This window comes from Tinamus guttatus, unplaced genomic scaffold (assembly GCF_059628265.1).
Source record: "Tinamus guttatus ecotype Peru unplaced genomic scaffold, ASM5962826v1 Tinamus_guttatus_pri_ptg000004l, whole genome shotgun sequence".
In the NCBI taxonomy this organism is placed as follows: domain Eukaryota; kingdom Metazoa; phylum Chordata; class Aves; order Tinamiformes; family Tinamidae; genus Tinamus; species Tinamus guttatus.
In genome coordinates, this window is record NW_028288538.1 from 3,268,705 (window position 1) to 3,296,030 (window position 27,326).

The following is a 27,326-nucleotide window of genomic DNA, read 5'->3' on the forward strand; positions in this document are numbered from 1 at the left end:
TGTGTGTGTTTGCCTTATTTCTATTTAAGCACATATCATTTTTGTCTGGGTGGATTTTCTTCTACAAAACACTGCAAAAATTAAAGCGAATTGATCTTGCCCAACTGAAACAAAAAATGAATCAACATTCACTGGCCCCTCTCCCCTGCATGCATATTTCAGCACAGGACAGCCCTGCAAGTTTCAGAAGTTCTTAAGTGATTTAAAAGGTCCTTTTTAAAGGGGAGTTAAGGCGCATGGTGAGATGCAGTTCTATGAGAATTGAGAGATTCCCATTTTCCAGTTGCTGATCTGTTTTTCAGAGTTTTAGCCGCCACTGTGCTAACTGCACCTATACTAAAGGAAAAACAGGGATCTTGCAAATTTCTAGGTTGATAAGACCTCGGTGATGAGATAATCCTGCAGTTCCCATGGCTCCTGAGAAACTGAAAATACTTATTATAATGCAGATATGTTTCAAATCAGATGACATTTCAGTTCACCCAGAGCAATTGAGCTTTTTGACAGGAAAAACAGCCAAACTCTATTGTCTCAGATGATCTTTTCTGTCTAACTGTAGGCGTGAACTAGCTTTTTAATAGCAGCCTTTATATGCCATATGCTGGAATGAACATCTGTAGCAAACATATCACTCAAATTAAGCCCTTCAACAAAATTTGCTGTTTAGAAAATTGCATATTAAAGGTTTGACTTAAATATTGTGGTGAATGCCACCAGACTGCGAAGCTACTCTGCCACAAAATGCACTGTTATTCATGAAGGCAACTTTTTTCTTTCGAAATATGCAGTTCTACAGCATTTAGCCTTGCCAGATGGTCACAAGAGCAGGCAACATGGCATTTTTATTTTTAAACAAGACCTGCTTATAGTTTTACCCACAGAAACCTTAACTTTACTCTCCCTGTATTCTGTATTTCTACATTCTCAAAAAAATACTTGGGATTAAGGGAGCAACATTTCAAACTATTTCAAATGATTTCTTTAAAGGAACTTTCCCTCTGTCTCTGAAAAATAAATATTGGCTCTAATACAGCTTCTCAGTTTTTTGGGAGAATTTAATTTCCTAACTTTAAAGTGAATGAAGGAACCTTATTACTTCTTCTCATTTAGGACTGCCATACAAATATTTCAGAATCTGCAGTACTTTATTCTCCACTCTGACCTTGGAAGAGGGAGCAAAATTAGAAATGCACGTTTCCTTTACAATAACAATGCAAAGAGCAGGTACAGAGAGATGGCTCGACTCAGTTTAAGCTAAAACTTGTGAAGATGAATTCAGGGCTGTCAATCCCGGACTTGCATCTTTTCAGTTAAAGAAACAAATAAAAAATACATTGTGTTAGGACTGGCTATAACCTCCATCAGCTACAATCTTTTGATGGCCATTTTATCTGGGTGCTGTGGAAAGCTCACTTAGGAGTCCTGTAAATAGGAGCTGGGAAACTATTTTAGTGGTTTTTTTTTTTTTTTTTTTTTTTTTTTTTTTAGCACAGAGCTACCTACTCTGCTGACTCTGCCCAACAGTCAAAGAGAGAGTCCCACTGATCTTCTGTGCAATTTATCCTTTTAAATCACTCATGCACTTCTGAAAACGTCCACTAGGCCAAGTTTGTTTGACATAAAGATATGTTATTGAAGCAGATTTTTGTGTCTGTCAGATTGACCTTTTTCCAAAGGCTTCTTGGACGGCAGCCTATAAAGTTGGGATTAGTGCATAATGGAAAAGTTAGAGGAGCACACTGGGAAACAATCCAGACCAAGGATTTCCCCAAGGGATTTTTTGCTTTTTTGAGTGGCTAATAAAGCTGGTTTTCTGACGTGATTTATTTCTGAGCGTAACTCCTAGACACTCAGCCATGCAAAGCCGCTGAGAAATGTTCCGATGCCCCTAACATTTCCTGTACCCAGAGATTCGATCAGAAAGACTCGAGGCATCCTGCACATTTTAAGTGGTGCAAACGAGAGCAGGACGAGGAAGAATCCGATCCCTGCTCTGCTACTCTGCTAGCTGCTCTGCTTTACATATCCGGAGTATTTTTAGCTCCAGCCAGCCAGCACGAATGTTCACAGACATGATTTGGAGCTGTTTCCTAGCATTAATTAGCGTGCTAAGGGAGGTAACATCACAGGTGAACTTCACACTCAGCTGCTATGTTTAGGAGCCTTGGGATGAGGAAGACACTGTCCCCCTTCCTGCAAAGCCACCTCTGGAGCAGCCACTAGAGGGCCCGCTCCACATACAGCATCCATCAAGCAGCCCCTCGGGTTAAGTCACACCATTTCACACTGCAAAGAGCACAGCAAGTCTGGCACTTACAAATACCTCAACGCAAATGATTTTACATCGTTCCCATCACTGACATGCATGCAGTGGTATTTTTAGTGTTATTATTTAAGTTCAACTTCTTGTACTGGAAGCCAGACACCTCAATAAAAGTGAGAAAAATATGCATGACACAGCTGTTTTTCTCTGCTAATTAGCAAGTCATTCCAATAAAATTATAAAAACTTAAATATTGCCTTTTAAAATCTACTTGCCTTACTTTGGTAAATTTATTGCTCATGTTTAGGGTGGAAAAAAAAAACAAATCAAACAAACAATAACATGCATTTCTAAGAAATTTATCTAAATCACTACATTTCCCATGCTTTCATGCAACTAGAGCCTCTTATTAGCAACAGGTCCATGTTCAGAAACAAGTCACCGTATGCAATTTGCAAACTCTCTGCGGAGCTTTACAAAATCACTCTCTGGTGCAGCACCTTCTGCATGGTTTGTGCTACAGCAGCTAAACATTTTGCAAACGGCTCTAAAAATAAGTTAGGGATTATTTTAGCCTTATGTTATTTTCCAGACAGATTGCCAAATGTTAAAACCTTTTGGAAAAAAAAATAGAAAAACACAAATCCCAAAGGTTTCCTGTCCAAACCAGAATATCTTTCCACTGAAAAAAAGGTAGAATTATTCTTTTGCAATTCTCTGGTTCTTTTGGTAAACAGGGAACACCCCTGTGGTTTGATAATCTCACGCAGGATGAAATAATTCTAAACTCTGAAAAGGTGACCTCACCAGCAATGATGTAATCTCCCTGAAAGTAAGAGAAGTAATACAGGGCTTGTGTTACAATCTGAAGAACTTCACGAGTGAAGCCACTTTCTAAAAATATGCCAGTAATTTAGGGGTCCACAACTGGTTATTTGTATTTTACTAAAAGTCAGTGAGTATCCTATACACATGGACAGTTACTCTGTAAGGCTCTTTTCCAATGTTCCCTCCAAGAAAAATAAAAAGCTTCTTTTTTTTTCCCCAGAAAAAAAAATAGAAGTTTACAAATAGAAAATGCTAGACTTTGGATATGTGGTCAGCTTAAATTGGTGGGGTTTTGGTTTTGATAAAACAAATGTATTTTTGTCTGCTACCAAGGGAACACTGGAAATACTTAAAATATATAATGAAACTACAGTTAAAAACTGTAGTGAAAGAAGTTTTCAGCATCTTGCGCTCTCTCATCAAACATGAGCCCAAACTCACCAACTCCAATTCATCCTCCTCCGACTGTACTCGGCAAACAAGAGGGATAACACAGTTACTAAGAATAGCAATTACTTTCCGAAATGAAAGAAAAAGTCACATTTGTGCTTCAGAATTCTTATTTTCATTAGTACCATGAATTTGCCACCTGATTCTGTAAATAACACTATTAGTAAGTATAATACTTTATGTAATTTGGATCAATTAATAAAAAAATACTGTATTGAAAAAAACACACCGTGGCAAAATTAATGCAGAAAGAACCAGTAAAAACAAGGACACACTGACATCACATGGAGATAGGGAACACATCAGTTTCTGGCTGGACTTGTCCAATAAACACCGAGCTCAGTAACAAAATATTTTTCACGTACAATCATTATGCCATCCAGTCATCTCTGCTCCAAAATCCCTTCAATCTCCTCAGAACAGACAGTCAAAAACAAACGTATACCATTCTTGAGAATGAAACAGGTGCTGTAAGCTACTATTTTTAAATCTACTATATTACAAAAATCCTCTATACATCTATTTCTAATAAGTTTAAAAGCATAATTCTTACTTTACAAATCAGTCAGTATTATTTTCTTTTATCTTTTATACTTTCAAATGTCCCTAAGGAATCCCTAAAACATAAAAACTGTTATTCCACATTTTATTCTATCTTCTGTTGCTCAGATTGATTTTGTGCTCTTCAATGTTAATACCAGTAATAAATATCATAATATACATATACTTGTACTATTTCAAAAACAAAGAACAGCACATATCCTTATATCCTGCTCCTCGGGGTTATGGTTCATCCTTCCATAGACAAAAAAAAGAAAAGGAGCACAAAGATGCTCAGCAATTCTGCATGGCAGTGAAAGACTAGGACCAAGGGATTTGGCCAACAAAATTAAAGGAAGAACTGAGTAACTCTTCCCGACAGACCTGTTTTGGCTTCTGCGGTGCGGTTGCCTCATGCCTGACACGAACCTCGTGTGCTATGTTAAACCTGGGCTAAACAAACATTACTACCAACATGCCAAACTGCACGGTAGCACTGAAAAGTAAACAAATATTTAGTCCCAGGAACTGCAACCGATCCTCATTACTCTTTTATGTCTTCATTGAAGACCTGACGTCCAACAGAGGACGTGAGAGGTGACATTCCAGCACATTATGCCAAACAAGGCATTCCTCAGACCATAACGTCCGCAGAGCTGCATTTCACACCCTACGAACATTACAGCCTAGGAAAGAGATACACACGTGTGTTTTGGGTCACGTTAATACAGTCTGTGCTACCAGTAAGATTTCCTGCGTAGTCCAACAGACTTCTCAGGATGAACAAGTTAAAGAGATGACAAATCAAAACAACACGACTCAAATCTACATCTCTAGAACTGCACTCTAACCACATTTAATTCAGATAATTATTTTATATTTTAAAAAAATCTTTAAAAGTACTTTCTCTGAGGTAGCCACTTATTTATAACTTAGATTTTTATTCGTAAAACTTCTGAATACAAATGCCTTTCTAGTATTATAATGTACACTATGTATTTGTATAGCACGTATCTCCCGCGTGGGAGAACAGAACAGTTCACTGCTATTCTACATCTAAAGTCAACTATAGAATCCAAGTTTTAACTCACCAGCGGTGGCATCATCCCCTTGCTGGAGGGCGGGATGACAACACGGAGGTCCGGTTTGCGATTGTTCATTCCCAGATTTCCTCCTCCAGGCGGAGGCGGGGACTTTGTGGGCATGACTTTGCCTAAGCCATTGCCACCGCCAGAAGTTCCAAGTAGACTGGGTGAAGCTCGAGAGTTCACAAAACCATTTCCTGAAACAAGAAAAGGAAATGCAGCTTGAGACTGAAGAGGAGGAGCCATGCAAAGGTTTAATGCAGATGGACCAATAACATAACAGTACATTTGTAAAATTTTCCATAGCGAACTTTACAGAATAGGAGCAGCATAAAACAATCAAACAAATGAGAAATACTTCCACCAGGGGATGAGCATAGGTAAGTGTAGTAAGGCAGCATCGCATCAAGGGCATATTGTGGCACATTAAATGATCCAAAAAGCACATTATCAAAGTACTTCTAAGATCATCTGCATTTTTATACTGCTCTTTGAAGCTCTTCTAAGCAGACCTGACAAAAATTCATGCATCCTACTTCACCCCTCAGCCCCAAGAGAACCTGAATTACAGATCATTGCTGTCTCTGTGAACAAAACACAGCCCCTAAAGCCTCCACTTCTAAAAAGGCTTCTCCAAGTGTCTGTAAGATTACAGGATCTATCCTCCAACAACATTTCAGTCTCAAAAACATACACTGTCCGGTTATATTTAGCAAAAATGAGGAGAACAAATCCATTTTCTTAACACTCATCTCAAGCTCTGGGCACAGACCTGTGTGTCAGCTACAGCCATCAATTTATTTCACACAGGTCCTTCTCCCTTGCTCCTGATACTCATCAAGAGAGAATTAGACAGGCCAAAGCCTCCAGGCACTGAGATGGCCAGAGCCTACTGTGCTCAATGTACAGGCTTCAGATCAGGCTCAAAAAAGGTCAGAAGAAATTAATGGTACACTAATGCAGCACTGTGCATTACTATTTTCTTTTTTCGGGCAGTAAGTCACACAGGCATCTATCAAGCTAATTAAAATATATTTTCAGATAATCTTTTCAAACGATACATTCAGCATTTTTATCAGATTTACAGCAACAATTCCCCAAATACACACACTTTATTCATCTGCAAATTAAAATAAAAAAGTTGTAAAGGAGAGAATTTTACAAGAGGGAGAGGTTCACGCTACAGAACTTGTATATATGTGTGTATAAATAAGCACAATTTATAATGAGATTATGTTTATACTAACATTCCAGTTCTGAAAGTTGCCTTTATAGCTGTATTTCAGGGGCAAGACTACTGCACAAAGTTCACTCTGTGTGAAAGTCTCATCTAACAGCCTGTAGCGCCACACTGGCACGAATTTTGTACCATTATTCTAATTTGAATAGGCCCCTGTGCCCAACACATTTTTATTGCATTAAAAACATGTTAATTTAAAGGCAACTAAAGCAAAAATAAAGTTGTCATTGTCACATTCTGAGATTCCTAGCAAAATTTCTAAGGCTTTTAAAATCTCATCAAGAAGGAGGAACAATGACATGTACCAGCAGGACAGTAAAGCACTTGATAAAGGTGATTGGTACCTATAAGGCACAAGGCTACCAAGTGCTGAGAACCTGCAAACTCACTGGGATGCTAATGAGTGCTTGAATAAGTGATGCCCCTTGTTACGCAGAGCATCTGCCATCTCTCTGCCCCAGCATAAATAGAGCTTGTTTCTTAATTTGTTTCATAAAAGGTCTTTGAAAATATGTCTTTATATCACAAAGTTATAATTCTTAACATCATTTTTTTTCCATAGTTAAATTCTTACAATAGAAAATTAAACTACAGCTAAATATTTTTACAGAAAAAAGTGAACATGGGTAGAACTTGCTAATCTGAAAGTAGCAACCACAGCATCCTCATTCATATACGGAGGAGCAGTAAATTCACACGTTTTAAGGTCAGCACTGCAAGTTCTGGCCTTAGCTTTTTTGTGGATCTCCTACTGTGCCAAAACTTGACCATACTTGGAGGATCTGATATATCCCTTGCGTTTTGCAAGGCTAAGGAGGAGGGTTTTTTTCCAGTTTAGTATTTTCCCAAAGCCTTTGTATGAGAGGTATGGGAATCCTCTTTTTTTTTTTTTTTTCCTCCTCCTCTCCCGTCTGTGAGAATTCTACCATTTCTCTCAAAGCTTGTGTGGGAAAGTAAGGACACACTGACAAAGACAACTAAAAGCTTCTTAGGTCAGCATTCCTCCTTCTCTAGCGTAAGAGTTACTGCAAAAACATATTTCATTTCAACATTCCTGTTCGTGTAGCAAGGAACAACAGAATTTATTGGGATGCCTTGAGGTTGCTACTTCAGTTTAGTTAGAGGGGCTGGACACGTTGCTTGGACTTGAGAACAGAGGCTGGAACTGCAGAGACTCCTGCTTGCCTGGAGAAACCTGGTTAACTTTTTGTCAATGGTTATTCCTTGTGTTCCAATTTGCAGGAGCTCCAGGAAAACACAAAACAAGGAACAAAATAGCAAGAAAAAGCATAGACTTGGTTTAGTTGTGAATTACTACTGCAGGCGTCCAGGTTGCTTTATTTGGTTGGCACGTAAGAATGCAAAAAGCAGCAAGTAAAGAGAAATACATAGAGAGAGTAACTACAACATTCATGGTATAAAACCAAGCCCCAGCCAGGCTGCGCCCACAGTAGTTACAAACAGTCTATGCAGCCGCAGATTAAAAGACAAATCTCACAGGAGTAGCAGGGAGTATAAATTAAGTGGCTTTGGGAACATAGGGGAAGGAGTAAAAAGAGAATAGCATAAACTCAATACAATTTTATTCTGTAACAATGTTTTAGGATGTTTTTAAATCAAAATTACTACTTCATTTTAAAATCTTACTAAAATATAGTCTCTACTTTAAATAATAAACATTTTACTACTCATATGGCAATGTTGCAGTTTTCAAAACTTCAGAACACTTTTTTTTTAAATAAACAATGGACTTCTGTACAGTATTTTCATCTACTCTATGATGCCATTTCCTGCCCTGTTTTTAAGCATTTTGGTAGCTCATGTGTTAAATCTGGATAGTGTCTTGCTTCCACACCCAATACAGTCATTTCCTGCAGCCCTTATTACAAGGCTCTGCCAGTCCTTCAGAAACATTTCATGCTCTTAATGGTGCTGTCAAAAATAACAAACTTCTTGCCACTGCCTTCTCTGCACAGTATCATTCAGCAGAGGCACAGGCAAAGCATTTGCTCTTTTTTTTTTTTTTTTTCAAGAACAAATTATGAGTGCTTAGAAAAGGTATTAAGGATGAGCAAACCAAAAATGTCATGTTTATGCAATCCAGGGATCTCACACTAACAAAACAGGTGTTGTGTGTTTGTTCTTTATACGGAACACTGAGATACCTATATTTATTTACTCATATCCTAGGGCTACAAAAAATGCAGAATATTCATTTTTACATTAAATTTGAAGCCTTTTTTTTTTTTTTTTTTTACACTATTATAGACCTAATAAGAAAATCAAATTACAAGTGAAGACTGAAAGGACAACTAAAAGCACAGTCTTTCTTAGAGTAAGGTCATGAGCCAGAAACAGATAATGATTACAGGATGATGCAACTGCATGGCAGGTTGCCAAACTGAAGCTTTAATAACCCCATAAATTCCACTTACTATTTTGTATAATACAGAAGTTGTTTCTACCTCACTCGCTATAGATCTTCCTCAAATACAATTACTTGAATATTTAAAAACACTTATCAAATTGAAAAACAGAAAGAAACAGCATATAACATCCTATGTAAGTGTAAATTAAAACTACTAGATTTACTTCCATCACAACAGTTTTATTAAATTGCAATCATTTAAGACAAACTACGAAAGCATTTTCAAAATATGTATTTGACAAACAGAATTTGACAATGGTGATTATAAAAGCCCTCAATTATAGGAGTAATTTTAAAGATGAAAATTGTAATTTAATGAGATTCTATCAAAAAAGGCATTGCTGATGGCCATTAGCCCATTTCTTGTTTGGTTAAAAACTTGATGTAACCTTGAAATAGCTTCTTTCCTGAAAATATGTATTAAAACCTGCCCATTTTAACAACTGTGTACTATTGCCTTCAGAAACTTAATACTGCTAAATCTCATTTATTGTCCTGCAGTCCAAGATGTAGCATTCAATTATATCAGGCAGACTCACATTTCACTATATAAATCACATCACCTGAAGAAATGAACACACATGGAAGGAAAGAACTCCATGTTCTTATTACAACTCTAGGAATATATTAGTGTCACTGATACCATTAATCTTTCTTTGTGCTTCAACCTTGGAGAAACTGAATAGTTGTATCTACTTTTAAAAATATTCATGGGCAACCAAATAAGCAATAAGCAGATATGACAATTGCAGTACATAAATATTTATCCCAATAACTTAACATAGCCTGACAAAAGTTGCATTATTTAGAAATTTCGAAGTGAACTGACAATAATGTTTAACAAGAAGACATTGCTCCAGTATATACATAGAATATGAAATCAAGTGCACTTGAAAAAAATATTTACATGTAGAACTTTGGAGAAAAAATATATATATACAAAAATACAAAAATATATTAAAAATTATGAAAAAATTATAAAAAATATACCTTAACTATTATTAGCTACATTGGGGGGGGGGGGAAATGATAGCTCTGAATGGGAATTAAATAGCCTGCAATTTGTAGGATTTAGCTCTGCAAAATAAAAACCACTGCTGATTCTATCATCACTTCAGAAAGCCTATTTTCTTCACTCATTTTGGAAATACTTTGTTGTCACGTCTTATTGAAATACAGGCATTTTCACTGGCCTCTAAACGTCAATACTTTGGATAATGCTTTGGTTAGAATTGGTTGGAATTTGGTTAGAATTCAAAGTATACCTTTGACAACAGTATACGGTTTTGAGTCCAGAGATGTAAAAAATGTATACTTTCAAAGGCAGTACTTCAGGTATCAAGATAAAACAAGAGAGAGATACACAACAAACTCAAGGGAACACTTACTTATGTTAAGAAACTAAATAAAAATGGACTAATCTTCCAGACCATATGCAAGACATACAAGGATGAAACACAATTTTCAAGAACATTTAGAATTTAAGGAGATTTTGAGGATTAGGATTATTATTCACAACACAGCATCAATTTTAAAATGAAACCTTATAGTTCTATACCTAAACATTAATCAGCTGTATGTGAAAAATTAGCAGAGTAGCTGTTAGATGCTTTTTAGGTCATTTGTCAGCCAAACTGTTCGCAGTTAATGAAAACAGATTTTTACTTGCTGAACTCATTGCTTTCTAGGCAAAGTTAATGTAAAGGAAGATGGACAGAATTTATATATTAACAGTTATCAGAGCTTCTGAGGGCATATGCTGCAGTATTAGGCCAAGATGACGTTATCTAAATGACTTCACAAAGACAGATATGTTGCAATACTTTCATCCAGCTGGTAGACTAATGGTTTGTAATGTATGTGGCAAAATCCAGCCAGAATTCTCTGATATCTTCTCTAAATCAGAAATTTTGGAAAGAATGAACACACATAACACTATATGAGATTTAAGAGTACTCATGAGCTGAAATTATCTCATGTAGACCTGTGGCTTCCAAGAAGTACAGTTTAAAAAAGGAAAAAAAAAAATCTAGCAGAGTATTTTCCATGCCAGTTTCAGCCAGTTGTTTCCCATGAGCTGATCTAACCAGATCATGATGGATGGATCAAGCTTGGTTATGTGCTGACAACTGGGTCTGTGTCTATCAAAGGCAGAAGGGGTCAGCTTGCACTCTGCCAGCCAGCTGGTCTGTAGTCCACTCTCAGCATTCCCTTTTCTCGAGCAGAACTTGGAAGCTGTAGGCTGGAAGTGACTCCTCTCAAGCTTCTTCAGGGATCTTTCAAGTCCTCCTCAGAGAAGGGTTGAAACACTGACTATTTTATTGACCTGGGTAACCGTGAAGATCAGAGTAAGGCAGAATGATAGGCCAACACTGTTGAGGTTACAAAGCAAGAACCTTTGTCCATTGCATTTAGCATCACTTGAACACATACTGTTAAGTCAGATCCCCCATAGTACAAGCACAGAAGTGAGAAGCGCTATCTTGTGCAAGATTATCTATGGCAGATACTAACCTGCCCTGCTGAATTACAGCAGGCTAGAAGTAGCAGCAAAAGTCACAAGCAGAAGTAGGAACACGCTCGAGGATGACAGCTGCTTTCCTAAGACACTCCTTTACACCAATACTGCTAGGCTGTTTATCTGCTGCAGATGATAGATTGGTGAGTATGAGGGTCAGAGCAGCTCAGTAAGAAGAAAGCCTGTTGCTTAAGCAACGGTTTGATAACGTCACTCCACTTTCAAGCAAAATTCCTCCAAGAGGTAGGTTTTTCAGAGTTAGTAGAACACTTCTCATCAGGCCAAGTTAATAAGTGAAATAACATGAATGGAAAGAAATGGACAGAAATTTTCTTTTCTGTTATTGAAGCTCTCTGGTCTCCTAATTTAAGAGTAGTAGCATATCAGGCATGTGACTTAGAAGACTTGGGAACGATCAAGCTGAAAGATTATTTTATTTTCTGACATGGGAAGAAAATCAAATAAGACAAGTCCTCAAGATAAAGCAAACCATTTATGGGGATGGACTTTTACAGACCCTATTTCAAGCCCTTTCAACCAGCAATATACAAAGCAGCTTATACTTGAACGCAAACTGTTAATCGCATCTCTGCATAATCCTTCCTGAGATCAGGATGCCACAATAAAAGACCACAGATGCTCTAGATCCAGTGCTTGTATGCTCTTAGTAGGGATCTAGCTCAGTAGACACAGTTGTTCAAACACTTCTATTCCGAGAAAAAAAAAAAATCCTAAAGTTATTTCACATTTTCAGAATTTTAAGCTTCGCAAAGACATTAGAGAGGACATGACTCAGGAATAAAGAAGAGAAACTCAGTGCTCAAGAAGTCTTTATCTATTCTCCTTGATGGTAAAATTACAAGAGAGAAGATAATTTCCCAGAAGATAAACTGGCTCCACAAACTACATAATTGACTGGAAGAACTACTTTACTAAGACAGGTATAGAGAGATAATACTGCATCCTTGCAAGATCATAAGGACTTCCAGTTGCAGCAACTCCTTCAACATCACCTAGGGCTGACAGGAACTTCGGGAACTCGCCACCGTCTAAAGGTATCAGTGTTATGGCTTTCATACAGCCTTTGCAGGAAGAACATAATTCTGATTTGCAGCCCAGGGTATTTTACATGACTAGTTCTACACCATAGTGAAAGGTGTGGAAGAGGAAGCAGAATTTGGAAAAACAACAGTGGGAGATCTTTGAAGCTTTTCCAAACCCAGTGTCCCTGAGGATGGCAGGATTCCACTAACAGGGCCTTTCACTGGAAACCTCTGGAAGTTCAAGGTGTAGTGTCTATCTGCTGGAACACAGTGAAGCAGACCTCTTCGCAACACAGTTGAAGGTGACTGGTTCAGCAGGTGTCCTTTCCATTAAGTCACGGCAGCTCCCACTCCTACTCAGATATTGTGAACAAGTGAAGCCACGTTTTGGCTAACTACAGCCTTTTGAAAGCAGTAATGTAGACAAATAGTTTGGATTCAGAGCCTGGTGATATTGATAATGAAAAGCAAGTTGCACACGCGCTGGGTAGATTCTGAAGGATATTAGACGCTGATCACAAATTAATCGGACTTTAACACTGACCATGGGGCAACAGCATGAGGAAAATTCTAGCTCTAAAATATCTAATCTAATTAATAGAAAAAGTGAATTAGCTCAGCAGCAAAGAGTGTAAGCTATAATGCAGGGCATTTCAAATGCCTTTCAAAGTTGATATACTGGTCAAATGAAAAACATTTGGTGGATGCTTTTAGGTGATGTGTTAAACTTTGAAAAACGCTATAAAATAAAAACAAATTTTCAGACATATGACAGCTGCATGTGAAATAAGTTCTGAGTTTTTACAAAATGATTGCAGTTTTCCACGCTAAACATTAAAAGCTACCTACCAATTTTGTCACAACGCACAAACATTTTTACTCATTAGAAAAAGTCATTTTCAACAGAAAAATATTCAGTTGGCAGACTGAGTGTTAAAACAAGTCATATTGATTCCAGTCAAATTACATAAGATGAAGAAAAAACATGGGTACTAAAAATGAGCCACTTTTTGCACTGTCTTTGCCAGTACATCTCAACTACACAAGATAACCTTACTCATTTTTTAAAGACATATGTCTGTTAATGAAAAGGAAAAAAATGCTCAGAACTTTGTAATTCTTGGGTTTCTTTTTCTTTGTATAAAGCAGAATCTCTGAATATATGTATTTATACCTCTAGATTGCAAGTACTCCAACTCTATCTTTGACACTTCTCCCATAAATTGAGAGCTGCAAAATAAACACTTGACACTTCACAACTATATCTGCATGAGAATTCATCGTTCTTGAGAATTTTTTTTTTAAAAAGGAGCTAAAAAGGAAAAAACAAGTTCAAAGTAAATTCTATAATATGCCTACAAACGTTGTCTGCTGACATGAACAAATTGACATATTTGCTTCAGTGGCAGCAGCTGAGCTTGAATTGACAGGTTTACAGATTTACTCAGTTTAGTTGTGTGGTTTCTTGATATTGCTTGGTCACAACTGAGAAGCACTTGAACCTGACCATACCTAAAAGAAGTCCTGCCATATTCTAGCAGAAAGCGAAACTGGAGTTAACTTTGTAGGTGATTTTGCTTAAGGTACTACTTCTAAATCTTCCACTCTGTACTCATATAGCCAAAACTGTTATTTAAATGCAAATCTTTCCAGAAACGAGTAGGTACAAGTTTAGCATTTGGGGTATGATGTTCTGGAAAGTAAGAGATAAGAAATGCATTTTGACTCTTCATATAAGCTATTAATAAATTAAGAGCAGGAAAATATTTTACCTCATTAAACATGTTCACCAAACTGCTGCAACTGGGTATTTCTATAGGTCAATATTCTATAGCACTCAAGAAATAACATATGAGCAAGTGTTTTCTTTGCTTATTAATAGAAGGATTCTTAAACTTGAGGTTGCTGTTATTACCATCTGATTTTGAAAAGGCCTGAAACTCTCTGATAATAAACTTACATAATCCAAATTTGGAAATACTATAAAAATCAATATATGACCTCCAGAGTTTCTAAAAATAGTCATCTGCTTTCCCTCCCCCTCACTGAGGAAGTTTCTTCCATTTAAAAAATTGCTTACCTAATGAAAGCCACACATTAATATTCAACATCTTTTCTGCACATAACCAGAGTGGATATACACTGAAGAGTCAACACTGTTTTAAAGCTCCTAGTTACAACATTTTTTATTCATAAACTCCATCAACTTGGAGTTTACCTGCAAAAGAGCTTCTTCCCAGTTGCCCCATTATGTGATCAAATACCAAATGGGCAGCAGTTGTTTCTCTAATTCCTTGCTACAGACACAGGCTGAGGAGAGCTGTGTGCATTTCCAAAATTGATCTTCAGTTGCCAACACAGCTCAAGAGATGAAAGGCGTTTGAAGGAGGTGGGGTGACAATGTCATTTGGTCTTTCTGTAATACGATAAACTCAAGGGGCTGCCTCCTCTCAGAGTAATAGAATTTTGTTTAGATCAGACAAAATACTATTTAAATGAAAAAAGAAAGATGGATCTCTGCTCACTGGAGGTGAGAAAAGAAAAAGCTGTGATTTTTTTTTGTTGCAAAGTTTCTAATTTTTGAGTGAAATCTTGACCATCTTTCAAAATTAACACAGCATCTAGGTATTGCCTTCCAGGCACTACTCCTCTCACTCTTACTTCTAGAAATCAATTAGTAAGATACACATGGCAATTCAAACTACACAGCCTGTATTTTGTTGATTTTGACTGCACCATAAGCAGTACCACAAATTCAGATCTTATGACGACTGTGGCTGAAAACCTAACTCAGTTGTCTTTAGTGTAATGATTAAGTGCAGTGAATTTTATACAAATTACCAGATTTGATGAGCATAACATCTCTAGAACACAACAGTGACATTTTTAGAGAAACACAAACTCAAAAGCAGTAAGTTACTGAAAACAGTAACAACAGAAACACAAATATTACTTAAGTGAAACAGGTATGGCAGAAGATAAGAGTTTAGAAGGCTCTGATAAGAGTTTAGAAGGCTCAAGCATCAACAGGAACAAACAAAAAAGGCAAAACACAAAACATTACCAATTTCTCCCATAAACATGTTTTTGAAAAGATTCAATAATCACTTTTAAATGAGACTACAAACTATAGTCACTATTGTTCAACAAGAGACAATTCTGCACTTACCAACTGGACTGGTACCAGCTCCATTTGGCACTGCAAGGTCAGTTGTTCCCAGCATTCCACCTAATAATTGAAAAGCCATATAATTAAACTAATATTTTTCATAATATTATATATGCTTCATGTTTCAAAACTATATGCATTAAAAAGAACACATAATTAAAATTTTTTTTGGTGTTTTGGGTTTTCTTTTGTTTAGTTTTTAATGAAAGCATAAAGTATAAAAAGCATTTCAAAAAGTGCAAAGAGAAGAAAAAAGAGGGGAGCACGATAGTTGTCAAGTCCTACCTGCATTGCCGGTGCTCGGGGGTCTCTGGGGAGCCCCGGGTGACACGTTCCGATGCAGCGTGGTCTGTGGCGGGGACAGCATGGTCGTGTCCGTCAACGACGAGCTGGCGGCCAGAGACGGGGATACAAGGGAGCTCCCGGGATTACTGTAGGTTAAAGTGTTGGGATTGGAGACTGGAACTGTAACCGACATCGAGAAGTTCTGCGCAGGCAAGCCAGGCTGGAGGAGAGGAGGCAGAAACAGACACAAGACAGCAGTGTTAGTGTTAACTATATTTACAGAAATAACACACTGTAAAAATACACTTTATATTTTGAAAAGATTTACTCGGGTAAGAGTTAATTATGTTAGTTTTGAAACTATGTCACTAGGTATACAATAAAGCACCCATTTGTTGTATTGTTTGGTTTTGTGAACTTTACAAGCATACAGTTTCAGAAAAATTACTTATAAGCTTGAAAAATACTGACAACAGTTGGCACACACAAATTGTAAATGTTCATATTAATTTGCTAAAAGAGAAATATAAATTTATCAGTTAATTCACATTACAAAATAAGCATATTTACAAATCAATGAACCATTGCATCTTCAAAGCATAAACATGCACATTATAAAACAGTTAAGACAAAAGAAAACGTTAGTAATAGCATTTTCTTATAACCTTGTAAATTTAAAATATTGCTACTATTCTCTAAAACTTTCTTTTTCAACAGCCTAAAAAAGAAAACAATCTTTAGACACTCAGTTACGTGAATCTAATCATTTCAATTGTCATTATTTTGAGCTTTGTTTATACAAAATCTCAGTTGGATAATGACTACTTTTTTTTTTTTTTTTTGCAAATTTCTTTTTTTTAAAAATAAATTTTTTACACCATTATTGAAAAGGCCTTTTTTTTTCTGAAGTATATATGTTTGTTACTGAATCAAAAGCTTAGATGCCTGCCCATCTATGGTACTCATTTGGCTATGACTAACTTCTTTGGCCTTTGTCTCATTCCTATCCTTTGACAGTAGTGAGGTCTGACACAAAAGGGACTATTTTCTTTCACAACACTCAGTTACTGAAAACAAAATCATAGTAGGTGCAGTTTAAGGTTAAAAAATCGGTAGAGTTTATTGACAACATTGATTACAGTGTCCATATTCAAGTAACCCTAGTAATAATTACTGATTTTTGTACAGACAGAAGAAAAAATAGTGAAGTACAGTGACATAATATTAACAACTCATTTACAGTGTGTAACCAACAGCAAGCTGTAGCAATATTCATGGATAAACTACTTCAAGAAACTGTTCAAGTACAAACAAACAACCTGCTGTCAAGAAATTCACACTAAACTTGAAATATCACAATTGGGCTCAAAACAGCGCATAGAAGGCAGCAGTTGGGACATCTCTTGATAGATGGCTCCCTGCACAACCCTTAAATGACAGCTTTCCCCACACCCCGCCTTACAATAAAGGCTGCCTGCCCATCTATGGTGCTCATTTGGTTATGACTGACTTGTTCGTGCTTTGTCTCATTCCTATCCTTTGACAGTAGTGATTCTACTACAGCAGAAGAAACAACTTACACAACACCCAAAAGTACTGGAAATGGAACCATAACAGGTGCAATTTAAAAACTATGAAAAGGAAACTCAAACTAAAATGTGACCATTTTTATTTGTAGTGGTTGCCACATAGGGGATTTAGGATGTTCAGGGAGACCACAGAAAAGCAAGGGAGAGAGTTTGGATATATCAGTCAGAGATGAAGCCTGAAGGTGCTTGACACAGAAATGCCAGATATGAAAAGCTTTAAAACAAAAAAAAAAGGACCAAAAGATACTGGCTTCATCCAAGTAATGAGACCTGCAGAAAGAACTGAGGCTGGGTGTCAGGACTGCCTGTTTGCTGTTAATTCCCTGGAGATGGACCTATCGCTGTAAACAACAGGGCCATTTCCAGGACCAAGGAGTTATTTAGGGACACACTGTTCAATTACTTTAGGGCTTAGGCAGATTAACCTGTCCAAGACCTCTTTTTTTTTTTTTTTTTTGGTCTGATTGCTACAAGATCTTCAGTGTTAAAAACATGGAAGTAGGTGTGGCTACAATTTTTGTTATAAAATAGCTCCTCTGTAAGATTCAGCACTACTTAAGTCTTTGAATATGGAAATTAATCCCCCAAGCACACCTCTGAAAAAAAATGCTAATTTTAAACTTCTGCTATCTCAAAGCTTTCAGGGCTCTAGAACCCAACAGTTGTCTTCCAAGAGCCCTCCACTAAACCTTCTTCCTTTTCGCTCAGATGTGAATCCAGTTCTCAGCACAGTAAATCCCACTGATCTGATCATAAATTTACCCTAACTCTATTTGCTTGCTCTCTTGCTACATTTTGTAAAGTCTTGATCAACAGATAGACAAATAGTTACAAGATGTAAATGAACTATCTATCACCCCAAGATACAAGCTACATCCCAAGACAGGATCTACCCCTATAAAAACAATCTCGGCAAGATCAGGCAATGAGCCTGCAATACTGAGATTTAGCAAGTATTACAAGGTGCAAGGAATCTTTAAGCACAAAGAAAGAGCTGCAGATGCAACTTCTTTCTTACTCTAAGAGAGTACTTCAACAAAATAAATATGCATCTTCTTTTCCCCATAAAAATACATACTGCCTTCAAACTACTACACTCGCTTATCTTTACTGTGGTACTCTGTGATAAGCAAACACTGTGAAAATTCTCATGCATGTAATCAAAGCACAAACCATACTTTAGTACTCACTGCGATTTTATGATTCCGCATCATATTATCAAACTCTTCATTAATTTTTTTATATTTTTCTTCTGTATGTGGCGTGAGCACATATGAAGTGTCAGGGTCCGGGCTGTCGCACCCTCTGTGTTCCTTCTTGTTCAGAGCCTAAATAATGAAGTTAATAAAAAGGATCAACAAATAAAAAGTAGAGATAAAATAAAAGTACTTACAGGGCCTCGCTTGAAAATAAAATCACTATCTTCATTTAGTTTGCTGAATCTGTCCTCCGATAGTGGACTGTGCTCAAAGTAATCGTCAGCATCAGGGCTCTCACAACCATTAAGGCCTTTCTTTCTTAAGGTCTGAAATACAATTGGAAAATTCACATACAAATCATCCTAACTTGCCAAGATGTTTTGTATACTACTTGAATCATTCAGAGCCACTGAAACTACATGAAACTTTCACAGACAAAACCCACTTTTCAACAGACAAGCCTAGTCCTTGCAAACAGCAGCAGAGTGCACCAACAGAAAAGGCTTATTCAGAGGCACTGCCTCTCCCAGGTGCCATCTCATGGGTAACTTGAATCTATAACCACTTCAAACCTCCCGTGTTCCGTATGGAGCTGTTTTTAGACCCTGGATGACGGAAGTCAATTGCCTGACATCCATAGGAATATTCAAACCTATGGCAAAGGAGTAAATGCCATTACTAGTAGCTGAAAGATATCTCCCTGTTTACCAGATCTTTATTAGTAAAAATACTACCCCACATTTTATACTTTCATTTTAAAGTGCCTACAGATAAACTTTGAGAAACAGTGGCTAAAATTTCCAAGTGGATTTAACAATTGCTATATATTAACATATAAAATTCTTGGTCTCACAAGTTTACAAAGGCAGGATTTTCCCACACTTCCACTATGGTATGTAATAACAAGAATTACACGAAATGCATAAAAGTATAAAAAGAAATGACATAATCACTCTCTAAAATGACTTACGTTGCCAAATATAAACTTCTGCATTAAAAAAAAAAAAAAAAAAAAAAACAACAACAACAACAACACTTGAGGCAACTTTGTAGGAACACTTCCTGTTTTCTGATGGAACACTCACATCAACACCCTGGAAACAAAGCTTGTCTGCACCTAGGCATTACAAATTAGTTACTGAAACAAAAGAGAGAAATCTCTTGATCTCATGACTCAATGCATTGAAAGATATATATTCGTACTTCTTGGTGTCTTTCTTTTTCACTATCTTACACACTTAGAAACCTCACTTTGCAAGCTTGCATTTATATTAAAACAAGATCTGGAAATGGCACACTTAAAACCTTTGAAGAAACGTTTCAAAAGGACGGCAATAGAATTATTAAAAAGGTAAATATTAGCATTATATTAGACAGCAATGGGACCTGGAAAGGCAATGGACAGGGAGCGAGGGAGCTTACAGGGGCTCTTTTTCCTGCTGACAATCTATATTGATCTTAAGAAGCGTTAAAGATTTGAAAGGCACAAGCTGACATGCAGGATGCCATAAGGAAACTGCACTCCCAAAATCCCTACACAAGCTTGCAAGCTCATGGTTCTGTAACACACTGAAATTCTGATTAGTGAATAAATGAGGCAAATGAATCTAAGTCTTATCTTAGACTATGAATACACTCTCTCTCTTTTATTATCTTCCCACTACTAGGCTAATAAAAAAAATACACAAAATCTTACTTGGTGTTTACACATCTACACAAAATACTGCCTATTTTTACTGCCGCTTTCAAGTGGCCCTCTACAATCCAATTATGCAGGCTGAAATTCTTGAATATCACGGGTCACCAGAAGCCGCAATTCCTTCTCGGATTACTTGGCTCGCGCCGCGTGTGCCACCCGCTCCCTGGAACCCCCCCAAAAATGCGAGGCCTGGGTCAGCATGCGGGGGGGCAACAGGTGGAGCCCCCTCGGGCACCTGTCGCGGCGGCGGCAGCGCCGCGGAACCAATCAGCTGGACACGTGTGCGGAGTTGGCCTTACAAGGGCCTGCGGATCGGGCTCCCGAGGTGCCGCCCGGGCTGCTCCGGCCGAGCGCGGCAGGGAGGACGTCAACGCTGGGCAATCCGGCGCGCGCCGAAGGCCGACACGCGGCGCCGGTACGCGGCGTTCGGCATCAGCACGCCCACGGGCTTCTGCATTACCGGAAAGATCTTGCAAGAAATGCACAGCAGAAGGCCTTCTGTCTAGAGCACGTCCCTCATGCATAACGTTATAGCAATTCTATGTATTGCAACGTGGGAGCTTCATTCGTGCTCCCTTTCCCTGGTCCAAAAGCCACTGAAAACTTACACGTGTAATCCTGCCAAAATCACAGGTCTGTCCGAATGCTACGATCCAAGTTTTAAAATAAGCAATAGATTCAGTTAAATAGAAGACTGCATCCTTCCTGCGGGCAGGCAGTTATTTTTATTCCAATAACAATGGGGTTAACTCTGCTTTGACTCAGGAGGAAGGAAAACGCCTCAGTATCTCCCGTTGGAGATTCTGGAAAGCTTCACTCCAGATGGGGTTCCTGTCATTGTGGAAGGACCTAAGCCGCAGTTCGCTGCTACAGATAATAAGTCTGTGCTCGCTGTCCAAAGCTCTGTCTCCTTATCACGAAAGCACAAACTGTCACTTGGAGGACCTGACCATAAAAAGGCTGCAAACTTTATCGCTGCCCGGGAGCACAACAGGGGAGCCGGGCCGCGGCGGGCCCGCGGGACAGGCGGAATGCTGTAATCTGTTGACAAGGCCAGGCGAGGCCTATGAGAGCCAGGCTGGCCGCGCGTTTCTCACAGCCGCCGAGTCGGACATGATAACAGGCTCCTGCTCGGCGCAAAACAAGGAAGGCCGGGACCACTGGGAATCGGGCTGCGGGCGTGCAGGAAGGCCAGATCCATAAACAAGCGCCGGCTCCACCCTGCGTGTTCTCTAGGGCTTGTTGTTTCTGCAGGGAACGTAAACAGCTCGCGCTCCCTGCGGGCCTTTTTCCAAGATACTATCGTGAAGAGTGGAGGTTTAGGAAATGTGAAGATAATGTGAATTTAGGTGGGGAGGCAAAAAAGGAAAAGAAATATAAGCTGGAGAGACCAAATGATGTTTTGTTAGCACACAGATTGTATTTCTGTACAGTTGCAGGCAAGCCGCCTTCTTAAAGATGAAAAACAGTTTTTGCAGTTAAGACTAATATACACAAAACAAAGGGTTTCCATTCATTTTCTTTTTTTTTTTTTTTTTTTTTTTTTTTCTTACTATCACAAGAGGAGAGAAGAACTCGAAATTTCAAGTTTTACAACTGGATACTTAATGTTGTAGCCTTCTGATGTCAAGCCCTATAACCCAGATCATTTAAGGGAATGCAGAGCCATTTGAGTTAATCTGTACCTCTTTCCCCTTCCTTTGAAGACTTGTCCAAAATTACTGAAATTTGTTCCAATACCTCCTTGCCAGTGCATTATATTGCGCCTTTAGTAACTGAGGCTCTGCAGTTGTGATATTTGACTAGATTAACTAATGGATGAGCGAAAGTACTGATTTCTGTCCGAAAATAATGCACTGCAAGTGTTTGAGAACCACCAAGGCAGGTGAGAAGGCTTGTCAAAAAGGATCAGGCCAAGGAAATAACAAAACTGAGCTGCACAAAAATGTCCTAGAGAGTCACGAAAATCCTGACATTACAGCACAGCCCCCCAAGTGCTTGACAATTTTTTCCACCATGTACAACTCAGACATGCAAGCACCATAACTTTTAGTTTTATACTGATCTGGTGGCATAACAGAGCTCAGAAAACACTGAATGAGAATGGCTAGACTAGCCATGAAAGGTTTAAATATTATAGTTTAGACACACAGTGGAGAAGCCCCAATATTTTCCTGAACTTCCCCCAACACTATTTCATGCAAAGTATTCCTAAGGAGCAACTTATTTAATTAGTTTAACTCGGTTGTCCCTCTGCAAGAAGCATATATGAAACAAGAACGACTCACTGAGTCTATGAAACTCTAATGAGGCACGCTTCTCGATAAATCTAAAGAAAATGAGTTTCTCAATACAATGCAATACAAATTTCACTGACGCTTGTCCTTTTCAGTATCCATGTTATCAAGGTACAACAGAGCTACTTATGACTAGATCCGCAAGGACGCAAACACACTTCTCAGCCATCAGGGTAATTATTTCAGGTTAAGTTTCCCTGCACAAAATCCAGCAGAGAAACATGGACTCCAGCAGCTCGGAGCACACTGAATCTCTGCGGCTTGGTATCTAATCATGGTCTTTTCAAAGTCCCGTGCGCTGGCCCCACTGCATGAGCTCTGTCACACACCTCACTGCACTGGTCGTCGGTGAGACTGGAAACCAGAAACTCTGAACTAACAGCACAGGTAACTGCTACCAAGGAAGGAGTTAACTGACAACAGCGCCCATCATCTCCGTGAAACAGCTCCCCGAGATGCACGTAAATTTTGTAATAGTACAGAAAGCAGGATGTCTCATTGCTGATGTCCTGTGCACAAGTCTGAAATGACACATTCCTAATATTAAAAGAGAAACAACAACAACAAGAAAAACCCACACACATACTCAGCATGTCTTGTGCACCAATGCAGTACGTGTGGTTGAAAGGCCAGGGCTTCTGATATGATCTGGGCTCATCACCAGCTCTGCTGCCAAAACCACAGAGAATTTGGTTATATTTGCCAAGTCAGGAAATAATATTTTTCTGCCTTAAAAAGCAAAAGGAGGAGGCCTTCATACATGAGGAGGGCTATGGAGTGCAGAAACATGCCAGCCCATTCAAAAATAGGTTTCACTGTTGGGTTTCTTGTAGTCTCCTAATATTACACAAAAAGGAAATGGCTGCTGTTATCAGTGCTATTATGCATCATGTTAACAGCTCTATTTTTGCACTTACTACTGGAGCTGGCCAAATGAGATTTTTGTTGGTGTTTCATCCCAAATCATGAGAAAAACATTTCCAAAACTTTACGAAGATTGAAAAATGATTCCCTTTAGAAAACACTAACTTCTCAGTTAAAAATAGTGGCTAATTCTGTTTCTGCTGCTGCAGTCAGAGCATGGAAAAGATGAAGTGGCACAGAGCAAGAGTGACCACTTTCTAAGTGATAATAAATCTCTAGGAGGAAGTATTCCTGAAGACTGAAGTAATGGAAGAAGCTCCATTCGTACTTCCAAATATCACTACTCCTCTAAAACATAAGCACCATGATTACCCCAAGGATAACTGAATAAACAGCTGCCATGCAATAGCGGAGAGAGAAAACACTCTGGCCACTTGTACCACGTTCCAAAGGCTCCTTGTCTACAGACACAATCATCAGGCACTTGCTCAGTGCCTGTGCTGGAAGGACGGGGCTGAGCATGACATGAATGCCATCGAGCTCACTGACGTAAACAGATAACAGAGTTGTAACCTTACACCAATAAAATGCACAAGCTGGGGCACTAGCCCAGGAAAAAAGTTCAATAGATTCAATAATGCCTCATGACAACTTTCAGGAATAATGAAAAATAACTCCTGATATAGGGAACCATGGGTAACCGAGAGATATTCAGCCACACAACATTTCAAGATCAGTCTGTGTCCATCTATGATTCTTACCCTATCTATATAGACAATCATGGAGATCTATGGCTCAAGCTCCTCCCCTACCCTGTTTAAAAGCACATCCCAAACAAACCAAACCAAGGAGACAAATGTGTTACCGCTATCAATCAGACATTTATTTATTTGGTGACATTGGTCTGTTCCTACTAGAGGGCTAGGTCGCACTTGCAGGCTCCTCCTGCAGCGCCTTCGGGGAACACCGGTGACAATGGTGACTACTTCACCCGTGAATCCTCCTTCCCTGCGCACGCTGCAGCTCGCTCACCAAGGGCAGCACCGCAACAAACGCGAGGGAACGGCTCAGACACCTCTGTGGGGGCAGTTTGACTGACAAGAACAGCCTGCTGCCACAAGAATGACACCATCCTGGCTTCGACCCCTACGCCAGCTTTGCTGCTTGCTCCACCCTGCAGGAAGCCATTTTTCCCCCCACGCTAAAATGACAGAGAAGTTCTCCCCAGCCATTCTTGATTACTTGTCCTTTTGCTGGATTTGTTTTCAGTTACTGAGGCAGGGATAGACTGTTCTACCAGTGGATGGCCTGAGCACCAGAGGCACAAAGTCTGCAAAGGCAACGGCTTATCCTTTCTGGCAACAATGAGCCACTACCTTGCTTCAGCCCAGCACAGACTCACAGCCTACATTATACCAAGAAACAAACAAACAAAAACACATACACACACACAGACCCTCCACATTTCCCCCCTTCCCCTTCACAATATATTCATTTAGGCAAGCAGAGGGCCAATACAGCAGTTGCAGCACAAGGCTCCTACCCAGTTTTCATTCTTGTTAAGAAGCAGAAAGCAGCAGTGGGGGGACACACATCTTTAAAGGCAGTTCAGCCCCCTTCCTGCATGTATATCACTGTGAATTTAATGTATAGTACAAACTGTGCTAAGAACATGCAAATATCTTATTTCACTTTCTGTTAAGTGCTATTGCCAAGAAGTTGAACATAAAACAAGGCTAAACTTTTTCACAATTTCATTTCCATCACCTTGAAGGATACTACTGTTTACCATCCTTTACATAATAGCAGAGATGATTATATGCATCTGAGTCACCAAAAGCTATTTATAGTTTTCCAACTTCCTGTGGGTCAGTTTGGCTTGAAAAGTATCATCATTTTTGTTTCTTCCCCCAATACAAGCAGGAGTTAACCTTAAACACGGCATATGCATCAAAAGCAAACAGTCAGAAAAATATGTAATTCTGCTCAGTAACAGAGTTTTTTTCTTGTATGAGGTTCATCAACATTATTTCTGTATGCTTTAACTTTTTTTTTTTTTTTTTTCCCCTCCACAGTAAAATGTGCTGGATTATTTTATGCAATGTTTATAGATTTGCTAAATTTTCCTCAGGGCCTATTAACATTCACAACTTCAGCTACTGAACCATCTGCAAATTTCATCATGAAGCTGTTTGCCTTGCCTTTGAGGTAAAGGGCTACTTAAGATCAGCTCTAATACCCTTCCTTTCAGTACCCCAGACACTTTTTCAATTACATTTTGCTATGTCGTCAGCTAGAATTTCACCTTCTAATAATAGCCAAAAATACCCCCCAAACTGACAGCACAGCAAAGCTATAGAGCAGAGAGGAACCCGGCTTTTGAAATTTCCGTGAAATGCAAAAAGGGTCAAACTAGATTACGACAGACATTTCCAGCAGCTAAGCTACTTGGAGAGCTTAACTTCTTAAAGAACAATTCTCGCCCATCTTCACAGTCATCTCTCCAAACAAAATATCGCACACTAAGTAAAACCTAGCAAATTGACATACTCTGCTTTTAGAGTATTTAAAATACTACTGTGCATATCTATCTTGTTCTCAAACCGCAGCAGTATTGTATCAGTAAAAATAATTTGAAGGTAAGTAGTTGACATTATACACAAAAATGCTAGACATGAAAAATTCTGAGTACAGCATTTAACATTAAATTTGGTACCATGATTATATTCCTTGGCCAAAGGTTACACCACCTTAGGAAAAGGTTATTTTTAGGATTAATTACTTGGTTTTAGAAACCAAGAAATTAGAAGTCTGCAAAGTAGCAGGCCATAAAATGGTAGAAAGAGCCCTTCAGGCAACGCTCTGCTGTGCTCCATTTCAGACAAAGGTAATCACCATTTGCAGATGCACAATGTTCAAGACTGGAAATTTTATCGGTGTCCCTGCTATATACCACTCTAGGAAAAGACGGGGTCTCGTTTCAAACGCTGGAGCACTTCCAGTATCTGGCAAATTTTAACATGTACCCTTCGCTTGCCAAACATGAAAGCTAGCTGTCAAATTCCTCCAAGATATGATAAAGACGGCGCTCGGGATTCAAACGCTCAGTTCTACAAAATAACGTGGACAAAAGGTTTTAGGCAGGATATGATATGGAGTTAGGTTAAGCTTCACATGATGTTCCAACTTGAAGCATCTTTGATGAGAAACATTATTCTAAAGAGAAGACCACAAGCAATTGCTAAAGAATGTCAATTTTACGGAATATAAAACTCACTCTTCTCCTTTTCACTGCCAGAATATTACAAAATGCTTTGAACTAGGATGAACAGGAAGGAAAGCTCCAAACCCTTATTTTAACTATCTGGGAAACAGCTTTGCTAAGCTCCACACTTCAGAAGGCAGTGTCTGACCCAGAGCAGAAACTGGATTGCTCATTCTTAAACGAACTTCTTGAGGTAAAGGTTTAAAATGGTTCTCAATCTACTAATAATGAAAATGCTGCATCCACATTGGAAACATAAGCCAAGCTCTCAAATGTACTTGTCTTCCTTTCACTTTCTGTTCAAATTAGTCATTAAATCACATATAGTTGAGCAGGCTTTAGTTTTACCCATTCTAGAGAAGGTATCACCAATTAGATTTTCAGCATGGAAAAGAATTAGACATCCAGCCTCAGTCTTTTCCAACAATAGGACTTAAAGGGGATCTATGTTCATCTCAAGGAAGCAGAAACTAATCCATAGCATAGAACGTTTTATAGTTGATCCAATGAATGCAGCCTGAAAGACACTAAATTAAACTAACTACATACTGTTCTGTCTGTAGG

General features: G+C 38.6%; 1 protein-coding gene across 6 annotated transcripts in view; it reads right to left on the reverse strand.

Annotated features, from left to right (window-relative positions):
* MEF2A (myocyte enhancer factor 2A) overlaps positions 1 to 27,326 on the reverse strand; it is a 48,549-nt gene that overhangs the window by 7,116 nt on the left and 14,107 nt on the right. Inside the window, exons 3-8 of one of the 6 annotated variants that reach the window (XM_088539507.1) lie at positions 18,832 to 18,963; positions 18,629 to 18,766; positions 15,850 to 16,069; positions 15,565 to 15,624; positions 5,173 to 5,363; positions 3,533 to 3,556 (exon numbers count right to left, since the gene is read on the reverse strand). In XM_088539507.1, coding sequence (XP_088395633.1) covers positions 3,533 to 3,556; positions 5,173 to 5,363; positions 15,565 to 15,624; positions 15,850 to 16,069; positions 18,629 to 18,766; positions 18,832 to 18,963 — 765 coding nt within the window. The remainder of the gene's footprint in view (positions 1 to 3,532; positions 3,557 to 5,172; positions 5,364 to 15,564; positions 15,625 to 15,849; positions 16,070 to 18,628; positions 18,767 to 18,831; positions 18,964 to 27,326) is intronic. The other 5 variants (XM_010216941.2, XM_010216943.2, XM_088539566.1 and 2 more) reach the window with 5 other exon arrangements.